At 38.4% G+C, this 11783-nt stretch overlaps 1 protein-coding gene across 1 annotated transcript; it reads left to right on the top strand.

The window, feature by feature from the left end:
* The first annotated feature begins 1982 nt into the window (after positions 1-1982).
* LOC139719046 (uncharacterized) lies at positions 1983-3413 on the top strand. The gene has a single exon (XM_071630489.1). It carries the CDS (start codon positions 1983-1985, stop codon positions 3411-3413), a length of 1431 nt encoding a protein of 476 aa, XP_071486590.1.
* Positions 3414-11783: the final 8370 nt, after the last annotated feature.

Below are 11783 nucleotides of genomic sequence, written 5' to 3'. Positions count from 1 at the left end.
ACTGACGAATCAAAATGCATCATTGTCTATGCATACTATGAGAGTGAGATGACATAACAATGCTGTCGCATTTTTATGTTTCCAGCGAAATATCTGAGAGGAAATGGGACAAAGACATTTTCGTCTTCATCTCATCCCCACACAGTTATCATCGCTGTATTTATAAATAAAGCCCTTAACATCACTGTAGAGCACCGTCTGATTTCATTCAATTATTTATTCATACTTACATCCATGTATTCATTCATTCATTCTTTCATTCATTCATTCATTCATTCAGATCCATTTATTTTTATTTTCATTTCAAAGCAACATACATCATCACCCATACTTCCTCTTCCATAATAGACCCTGAATCCCTGTTCATACCCTGGACTGATGCGATGATATAATATTCTGTCACAGTGACGAGCGCCATCATTTCGTAATTGTACGGCCAGCGAAGCAAAATAGATGATAGGGATTTGCAATCTTTGCGAAAGAGATTTTGAGGAGCTTCATCGTCCCCTAATGTACATAGCCTGATGTACACTTTCTTAATGAGCCCGATGGGTTGAAGGCTACTGTACGTCCGTCAATGTATCGTTAAGACGTGAATTTGGGGAATTTACCATTATGAATTTCCTCTGTGTGCCCAAAAATCATCATTGCTCAGTACGCTTTGAATTTTGTATTGATATGATCAATTTTAAAAAAAAAAAGATAAATTGACAAAACTAGACGCCTTGGTATGGCATTCTAATCAAGTAACGGCACACGAATCTTTCAATGTATTTTATGACTTCGTCGTCACAACCGAGTTTTGAAAATGCTCAACTTTTTTTTGTGGGGGGGGGGGGGGGGGCTTCATCTATGTAGGCTCCAAACAGTGCACTCCTGAAATTCAGAAATACTCGCCTTTTTCTTCTGATCTGCAGAAAGAATCAAAAGAAAAGAAAGAAAGTTAAAGACACACTTGTGTAGAAGACGTCCTGTAAAGGACATATATTTCGATAAATCAAATCACGTATCTTATAGAAACAATCAGAAAGAAAAACAATCAAAAAGCCTGTTAAGTTTGGTTACAAAGGTAACCTGTAGTTGGCTGAATTTTCCACATGACACGTCAGTTGCATATCATTAAAGGTATTGTCATGACATCAACCAGAGGCTCCGTTACTGGCTATTGATGGTACATTATTTTTTTTTCTTTATGCATGGGAAACGTCAATACTTATCATTGTTCAAACCGCAAACATTGACGGGAAAAGCCCTTTGATAGTAGGCTCACCTATACAAGCCACGATCATCACAGTGCGATCACGGCTTACACGCAAGTACAACGTGCTTGCGTATTACCCGAGATAACCAGTGATTAATAGCACGCGCTCTTTCCGGTGAGCATTTTGTGCACTGCACTGGAGTTGGAGGCAGTTATATGAGACTCCGTCATATATCATATTACCAGGTGTGGACAGAAAGGTATACATGAGACATTCGCCGCTTTTCACCTCTTCAGCATGTGGTTTTCACAAATGCTTTCATATATAGGGTTGTCTTTTATGTGGATAGTCAATTTACTCCCTAAATAATTGTAACAGCTTCATGCTTCGACTCTATCATCGGGTGCTGACTGGTTGGGTATCATCATGATGGGCGTGAAGATCATTGCATTGTCGCTCACAATCCTCTGCACAAAGACATTTTCTCAACACACTGAGGACATCTCAGCGGAAGCAGTGACTTCGAAACGTGGAGAGAGCATAGTCTTAGAATGTGAGGCGGACATTCCCACCACCGATACAATCCACTGGTTGTCTTTGCGGTATCATCGCATTATCAGTACAAAGGAAATGTTCTATTATACAGACGAATTGTTTTGTAAAGAAAATTTTAATTTGATTGTCAATCCGGAGTTGGGGAGATATTCTCTTCACATTCGAAAGGTATACGAGAACGTCACGGGGACATACCAGTGCGTCAGGGTGACGAACAGACTAGTGATGTCTGCGGTGAGAACTGTCTCTGTACAGATACTGGCTCGGTTGCCCAATGCTACTGCTCCGACGACCAGGCTGGAGACTCCTCGTGAATCGCCGTCCTGCTCGGCATCAGTCCTGCCCCGCGTGATGAACATGATTAATATGAATGAGAGGGATGTACATCTAACGTGCAGCTGGTCTACCACCGCTCTCCCGGACGCGACGCCAGAGCTCTTCTGCGACAGGCAAAGAATTCTCAGCAAGATGTTTGTTGGAGGAAGGGCTATGGCGAGGGTGGCGCTCACAGACTGGTCGCAGTGCCAAAACTTCACCTGTAAACTCAGGGGAAGTGAAGGCGGTATGGAGTACATGGAGTCGTGCTCTACGCAGGTCAATTCGCCTAACACATCAACGTCCGACATCGACACTCGACGAGGTATTCGCGTGGAACCGATGTACACCGTCATCCAGCAAGGAATGGATGCCATGTTTCTGTGCGTAGCAAGTGCTGACGCTCCACAAGGCTCGTTTAGGTGGGAAGTGTCTTCCAGATTGATTGATACCACAGAAATAGAGTCAAACATGCATGTAACCAACGACGGCAGGGCTAGTGTTCTACTTCTTCGAAATGTGAAACTTGCAACAGAAGAACCTATCCTCGTCCAGTGCACGTACTCCAATGATTCCTTTTCAGTCACCTCCGATGCCCTCCTATCTGTGATCGTAGCCGACGTGGCAATCAACGAGATCATTCGTTTACTGTCCTCGCCTATGGTGATCGCCTTGTGCTCCACCTGTCTATTTCTCGCTATTGTGGTCATCTGCTGTTGTGCTTGTGTATTGAAGAATCGCCCAAAACCAATGGCCAGAGAGAACAGGGTAGATGTGAGCAGTCCCCCCAAAACTCGTAGTGTGCCGCCCTACTTGTCATTGAAAAGACTAGTGTCGAGAAATAGGACTTCCCCAAGAGGACGGGAAGGTACAAGTGACAGGCTCCCTCCCAGCAGTCAGGGCCACACGTTTCAGTCGACCTCATCAACTCCGGCAGCGGCCCACTACTACGCGAATACATCGGCAGCGTTACTCGACGGATTCATGACTGGTAAATCCGACACGTCCTCTGTCCCGTTCCATACAGACGTCGGCGATGTAACAGACGACAGTGACGTCAGTGCTAGAGCATCTCCTGTCGTGCGAAGAGCAAGGAAAATGGGTGGGAAGGTAGCCCACTACTCGTCGACAGATGTGATGGTGGGAAGCAGGGATTTCTGTTCAGACCACAGGAGCCAAACCCTGGCTCAAACCGATGAACTTGGGTATCTCGTTCCCGACAGTAACCCTGACTTGACCACGGAAGAATACTCCTATGTGGAAGAGGACAAAATCAATGCAATGAAAATAGCAAAGTCGCCAAGTTGTCAAGAAATTCGTGATTATACGTACATTACATAAAATATATTGTCATATTCATGAAAGCCAGAACCCAGAATACGTGAAACGTTTTCAGAACGTCCACAAAACGTTTTTATTACGTCTGCTACGCCTTCGTCTTCAATGAGCGTTTTAAAACTTTTTAATAGGACTGCTTCGTCTTCACCATTGGTTTCTTTATCATGAATATTCATGCATATTTATGAATATTCTCAAATCTAAAATTTGAAAACTAGTTTAAATATATAAAAGATATCGAACTCTTAAGCATTTACACTGGGTTCAAACTTACTACCTGTGTTAAAAAATTGTACCAACATTGTTTTTCAGGTATTTACAATTCCAAATTGTGTTATGAGGAGGTATTTTCATATCTTAATAGGCCTGATTAAGGTATGTGTGATTTAATTTTAGTAACCATGTCTTCAGGAGCTACAGCATTTTTGTCGGTGTGTGAAAGAATGTGATACAGATACGTCAACTGGAAATATGATGTAGTAGGTATAGGTGTAGGACATGAGGAACAGGTTAGGATAGGGTTATTTTTATAGGACTTAGGACCGGGGTACATTATTCCCTGATTGTACCTTTAAGATTATATAAGTATAACTGTACTTTTTATGCCTAATGAAAACACACAAATTAGACGTTCTTAAAGGGTTTTCTGGACGTTCTAGACGGATATGAAAGGCTCTCTAAAAGTCCATAACAGGGTCATAAGACTTTTTTTAGACATTCTTAAAACTTTTTCTAACGTAGACGTTTTCTCAGGGTTTTCTGGACGTCCGAAGAGCGTCCACAGAACGTTTTCAGTATTCATTCTATGACGTCCAAAAGGTTTTCAGCAGGTCCTTAAATATTTCGATTTTTTTTGTAAGCAAAAAAAAAAAATCTAAGGTCCATTTGAAACGTTTTAAATACGTCGAAACGCTTCCACGAAAAGGCGTTCTGAAAACTTTTTGACTAAACATCCGAATAACAAACTTGAAATGTTTACGTTCAGAAAACGTTCAATTGTTAGCAGGGAGCATATCATATGATATCGTATAAAACGGCTGGCAGTGCATACTCTCAGTAAACTTCTGTTACATGATTCTCAGAAAGCCTCAAAATTCATTTTCCTTTATTTATGATTTGCTTTCACTTTATGGTACGCCAAGAAGCTTGTCTGGCTGACGCGATTTGCCAGAATAATGGTTGTTTTGGAGAATTGTGAGAACAAAGGCTGGTGCATGCGATACACTGTCGGGCGATTAATAGTATTTCGATTCGATATATTGTAATCATTGCTATCGAATATACAGGTGCCACGAAATATTTTTGAGAATGGTGATCTCATCGTCAGTGGTACCCAGCATTCCCCCCCCCCCCCCCGGCTAAGCAAAGGACAAAACTTTAGGCAACTCAAAGGTTTATCTTATTTTCTTCCCCGATTTTATCCGATTTTTTCTTGCCTTTCACTTCAGCAGAGTCACAAAAGTGTGTGTGTGTGTGGGGGGGGGGGGGGGGGGGAGTTCCCAGTTGCACGGTATCTGACATAAAACATGAGGTAGCACCCACGATGCTCTGAGATTGCAATACATCCAGCGTTCCTTTTTGGGTAATACAATGTATTTTGCATTTTCCTTTTTAACCAGCTGAATCACAGCGTTATTTCACACATTTCTTATGCACGGGTCTCCATTTTGAAATCAGATCCAAAAGTTCTTGCAGGCGTATGAGATTTTTTTTTTTTTTTTTTAGGTCGGAGTGGTTGTTTGTAATCAGTTTGTACTCATGATTTCTACCTTATTAATGCGATTTTGAGCTATTTGATAACTGCAAAGTGCTAATTACATGATCTGACGACTTTGCTTTGTAGAGAACCAATGCACATAAAGATTTATTATATTCTATGTTGGCACCTATATCCTAATGTGTGTGTGTGTGTGTGTGTGTGTGTGTGTGTACAGAACTACAAATAGAATATGGCATAACTTCCTGCATTCGTAATGTATATATAATGATCATGTCGCCCCTTTTGTTCTATTCATCATGTACAGAAGATTTGCATTATTCTATATAGGCAGGCGACGTTTATATATAAGATATACGAGAATTAGTGTAACTCTAACATGCTGAACTCTCGAGCAGGTGGGTAGATGCATTGCTTAATGATTATAACCTCTGTGGTAAAACCTGTGAACACTGCGTGACTTGAGTGGAAAAGCGATATAAAGCTTCCGCCATTTAATGTCCGAAACTACTTTGTCAAAATTACCCGGACCTATTCAGGATGCTACTGTTTGTGGGGTACTTCCTCCGCAAAAAGAGATATGAAAAAGAGAAAACGAACAAACTTTCAAAAGACTTTTATCAACCAAGAGTCGGAAGTTGTATAAATCTATCAGCGCAAGGTCCCTTGGGAGATAATATTGCAGCTCTTTCTAATAGCGAATTGCCTATTATACCACCATCAAGCACTGTGGTTTGATTGGGATAGGTTCGTTCGAGTTTTCAATCGTGGTATATCAGTCATTGTGTTAACCCCACGCAATGTTTTTAATGTAATTATGTTATATTGACTCTGGTAGCTCTTTACCAAAGATAAATGTATGAATGACATACTTACGTACTAAAGGAAAAGAAATCGCTGGTTTTGATCAATACAAAATATTGTCCTTTAAGTGAAGTGTCTTCTTTGTCATGACTTTCAGTAAATAATTACCTTAGAGCTAAGTTACATGGAGCCAGTGACCCAGAATTGTATCTTTCTCCGTCAACTAGAGTGTATAATTGTTAACCATAAAGTTAGGATGACTATATGAAAATTATTTTTCGCTCAATTTGTTGGTACCCTATAGCTAATTACTGCAATCATTTTTAAAAAAAATCATTTTCTGAGAACTTTGGGGATGGAATTTGAAGCAAAACAGGACATCAATCAGATTGAAATGACATGTTCGCCTATATGGATACGTAACATTCATTCATACAATTATGTCACTATCCACATGATTTCACTCTTTCTACATCTGATTAAAAGCACACAATAAAAGTAAAGGAATTATACACACAATGGTTATAGGAACTGTAGAGGAAAGTATTACTAGTAATATTTTGATTATTATAAACAAAGCACAATGTGAAAGCTGTTATTTCCGTATGTGACTAAAGGGGCCATCAACATAGACCACCGAGATTACAGCTAAATATAGTTACATTAATACAATCCATTCATTGATCCATCCATCCCTCCATATATTCATTAATTCATACTTTCATACATACATACATACATACATACATACATACATTCATTAATTCATTCATTCATTCATTTTATTCAACACGGGAAGACCTATACAGCATAAGCTCTTTTTCAATGAGTCCGGGAGGCGGGAGTAAAACTCACAATTTACAATTGAATAGTACAAAGGATTAAAACAAATCACTAACAACACATCGAAACAGAATGTATACAACATGAATACACCTTCATTATATACATTTACATACACATAGTATACCTTAGAAATATATATATATGTATGTATATATATATATATATATATATATATATATATATAATCATGCATTTCATGCTTGCAAAAATATGAATTCTACAATTCATTTTCTAAGGAGTAATCTAAACGATTCAAGATTACTTATTTTTTGAAGGTATACTGGTAACTTGTTCTAAACTTTCACCCCTGTGTAGAATACTTCTATACATAAAATTTTGGTATAAATCAGGTAAGGAAAAAATCTCGGCACATTGATATGAAATCAATCTAAAAGTTATCTAGGAGCGCAAAAATTAAACATCTTTTACATCATAACGGCTTCTCTCTTCCGAAATCTCATCTCAATGCTATTACAATGTACAATTGAAAACTGGATGAGCGAGGCTCTACAGTCAAAACTATTCTTAGCGCACGATTTTGAAGTATTTGCACCTTTTGTAATAACGTCACACTTACATTGCGATACACTGTTACACAGTAATCGATATGGGATTGTATCGTATGTTTATATAATAACTCGTTGTTAAAAAATAAGTGACAACACAATCATTAGTAGTCTTCTCATCCAGTAGTGACTGTATAGAATCTGTAAAAATTCGTATCTTTTGAACGGATATGTAGGCATATTTTCCTAAAACTTTCACTGATGCATTCTACTAAAATTACAGCATTCACACATTTCACACCCACGTTATCAATGTGAACTTGTCCATTATAACATTACTCTGATATTTTGTGTATCTTTACACAAAATAATGCATTACAGTCTTGTGAACTGGGTAATTCCTACAATAATATACGATCATTAAAGGGTAAAGGGATTGTATGGTTTTGGTTGAGACCTAAATCCAGGTTTCTAATACTAGTATACTTTTGGTGAGAAAATGAGATGCGTCTTATGAAATATGAAAGAGCATGTACATTCCAAGAGGGATTCAACGTTTATTTGATGAAAGTTTGTTTTGAAATGGATGAGATATCCAAAACAGAGCAATTCTAATTAAAGGTGGGACTCACCTTTTATTAGGATCGCTTGTTTAACTTTATTTTTGGATATGTCAGCCTATCGAAATCGCATTGTCATCTAATAAACTTTGAATTCCTCTTTTTTCCTCTGTATTAATTCATATATAAGTGCTTTCTTATTATCTCACAAATATTCAAAAGCTCAATCCTCATCTCCACCAATACTAAACCGTACCTTTAAAATGACAGAGAGAGAGAGAGATGGCGAGAGAGCGTGTGTGTGGTGTTAGAGCGACAGTGTGTGTGTGTGTGAGTGTGTGTGTGTGTGTGTGTGTGTGTGAGGGAGAGAGGGACGAAAGGGGAGGGAATTTATCGGGAAGAAACCTTCATGAAGCTCGTTAACCCTATAAGGCTTTGCGTAATACTAATTGTCTCACCTGACACAAAATAATGTTACTTGGGCTCAGTTGAATTTTTCATCTTAAGAAACACTATGATTGTTTAAAAAAAAACAATACTTTCCATAATTCAATTAGCATAGCCTTTCAGAATTTAACATTGCCTAATTTTGAAAGTTCCTTTTTATATCATCTCAAACCTGAAATAGTTCCTTTAATCATGCTGAAGATCAAAACAAAACAATATGACATTGTTTTCGACGCAAATTAACTCCGTGATTACAGATTTCGAAAATTAGTGCAAAAATTTCCTTCCAATCTTGATGTTATCAAAGTATTTTCCCATGTAATTTTAAATAAGCCAAAAATTGAACCTACTAGAGCACTTATTTTCGAAAGAGATCAAGCGTAGGCACAAATCAATATATCAAAGCTCATTATTAACATACATCATGCAAATTACCCAAAATTACACACACACAAATGCACGGAATACTAATGGCTTCTCTCTCATGGCTGGTGGGGAGGGGGATGCAAAGTTATGGTGCGGCTAAGCTGATAAATTTGACATTTTTATCTTTTTCTTCAAAATACGCGATCACTTTTTCACCATATTTGGCAGGAATGTTCTTAGCTTAATCTTAGGAATAGTACATATACAAAATGTTTAAAATGACAGTCTGTAACGTTGGTTAGTGATCCTAACTCCATGCTGTGGATAGCCCTCAAAGTAAGCTCGTCGCGTCATGGTAGGAAGTGAGATTCCTCACGGAAATAATATCAACAAGAGACCCGGGAGTTTCGCGCTAATCTAAGTATCCGAAGTTCACCGTCAATGCACTTGTATTCTTGTAGACTATTTCCAAGGAACCCCCCCCCCCCAAAAAAAAAAACAACAACAACAACAACAACAACAACAAAAACAACAACAACAACAACCAAACGAACAAAAAAATAAATAAACAAATAAACAGACAGACAAACAAACAAACAAACTTTGGAAGCTTCGGGGTAACTCCAGGACGACTTGTTGTCATTAAGATTGTACGATTACTCTATTACACTGCCCATAATACCTGCCAAGTTTTTTTAGAAAATTTAAACATTAATGTTTGCAAAATGAATATCAAAATGTGAAAGCTGGTCTCCACTTTGATCCTTGCCACGAGGCCATTGGGGTGCCCCCCCCCCCCCTGCTATGCATAAAAAAGAACTTGTGTTTGGTGTATTCGCTAAGTGTACATTATATTTACACAGAGTATTTGTAGTTTATAGACGACATTGAACTTTTTAATGATCCTCAAATTCGGGGGTCAAGCTTTACCGATATTTGAACTTGACCGGCATCATTGGGGTCTTTAGGTGATATACTATACAGCTGTGGTGTGAATTTTGTTGTCATGGCTCAAAGTGCTGGAAAGTTATCGAGAGTACACTACAATATTGTGCCTACAGTGCTTCACAGGCAAACTTCATCGACCTGTTTACTTCCCTATGTCGGACGGGGCTTTCAGCCACCAGTCACGAGATTGCTTCCTTTATACATGCATTCTTTGCGGCTGGCCTACAGCGCCCACTTTACTCTGAAAATGAATCGTAATACCTTAATGATAGAAACGAAAAGAAAGCTAGGAGACAGGAAAGAAAACAATAAAAATGGGCATAATTGGAAATGATAATCGTTTTTCAGTGCCTGTCTGCTTAACATCCCTTAGCGGAATTCGAGTAACACGCAAATAGATTAGGGAATGAATATTCACTGTGTGTAGAGGAAACTCTTACATCCTGATCTGTGTTGGTGTTCCTGTCCATGTCTTGAAAGACGTCAAAAAGGGGGTCCCGACTCCAAAACTGATATATATTGATATAGAGTAACTGCTTCAAGCATGCAATGTAAGCCCCTAATGTTTGTTGCCAAAGGTGACAATTTCCAGAGCTCTAGACTCAAATACAAAATGCTCCTTTGGCTGATTTAAATGTATGTTTGTGTCTCAAAGGTAGTAATAAACTGATAGTAAAATAACATTGAAATTAACAAAAGAAAAAATGAGTTACGGTATGGGTATACGATAGTTTTTAACGTCTTATTCCAGTTTTCCTGAAGAAGCAACCTGAGTGTGTTTTCCTAAGAGCTAGCTGACGACTTAAATTTTACTTCTGTCAGGGGTTCTCAATAGCAAAAATACATGAAGACGGCAAGTTTCAGTTCAGTAGTCATATTCAAAGCACATTCATCTCAACATTGCTTTGGCATCCAACATCATCTCTGTTTGTCACGATTTGGTGAATCGGCGTAACAAGTGTACCTTATTTCTTATCATGATCTTCTGCGCTTTATATGTCAAATAGTTAGTCGTCCCTATAGCTGTTTCGATTCATCTCCCCTTTTAAATACGATGTAAATTTCAAGTCAGTGGCGCCAGATTAAAACTAATGAATATCCCTTCGAAGCTACCTGAAAGGACTTTAAGCTGATAATTATTACCTCAAAAAATATAAACATATCAAAGTCTCTAAAATGAGATCGCCATAAGAAAAAAAGAAACATATCGCTCGACTTTATTCAAATAAGGCTATGTCAGAATACTCCGTGTAACATGTTTTTGATGTTGCTGTTATAAGGGTTGACTCAGAAAAGAACCCATTTCTTCATTATGTGAGTGGGTGTAGATTCAAAAGAAATAATATTTTAAAAGCAGCTAGAAAAAAAGCACACATAGCTAGTTATGCCATAGCCATGCTCTATACGAAAAGTGTTACCATGTCAACAATTTCAACAAAGATAAATCGGAAAATGCTTACATGTCCGTCAGACTGAAGTTCGAGTGAGTATGATTATCATACACAGTAATCCGGGAAGCATATTACGAAGAATTATTTCACTATACAGAGTATTCATGGATGTTTTTATTTTTTCCGGGGGGGGGGGGGCGGGGCTGAGGGTACTTCCTCTTCCTCTTGTATTTGTCAGCAAAATTTGAAAGTAACCTCCAGGTTAAGCAATGTGGATTTGTGTTCTTTACCAAGAAGGTTACCAACAACAACAACAACAACCGGTGTAAAATCAGAAAAATAGTATTGTATATACCATGTATGTTCCAAGTAACCATATACACAATAATCAGGGAAGCACATGAACGCAGTTATCATTCCCTATACATTGTATCAGTCATTGTCAGTCAGCTCTATTTACATAGTTTGTGTGTGTGTGTGTGTGTGTGTGTGTGTGTGTGTGTGTTTTGCGTTTTTTCGGGGGGTATACTTTCTTCCCTTTTTGTATTTGTCAGGAAAGTTTGAAAGTAACCTTCAGGTTAAGCACTGTATAGATTTATTAAACCTGTTTTTCCTTTAAAACATGCGTCAAACCAAACTATCTACCTATACACAAGCTATCTAAATACCATGTAGGAACTATGATTTCTGAACAGAGAAAGTAAAGACTGTGTGTGTGTGTGTGTGTGTGTGTGTGTGAGCGTGCGTGTGTGTGTCTGTGTGTGATACTCATCCCGGAAATAATTATC

The sequence above is a fragment of the Diadema antillarum genome, unplaced genomic scaffold (genome assembly GCF_040938485.1).
Source record: "Diadema antillarum isolate AM-2024a unplaced genomic scaffold, OU_Dant_1.0 scf00000103, whole genome shotgun sequence".
NCBI lineage: Eukaryota > Metazoa > Echinodermata > Echinoidea > Diadematoida > Diadematidae > Diadema > Diadema antillarum.
Note: the sequence above shows the minus strand (reverse complement) of the source record. Positions and strands in the feature narration are given on the sequence as shown.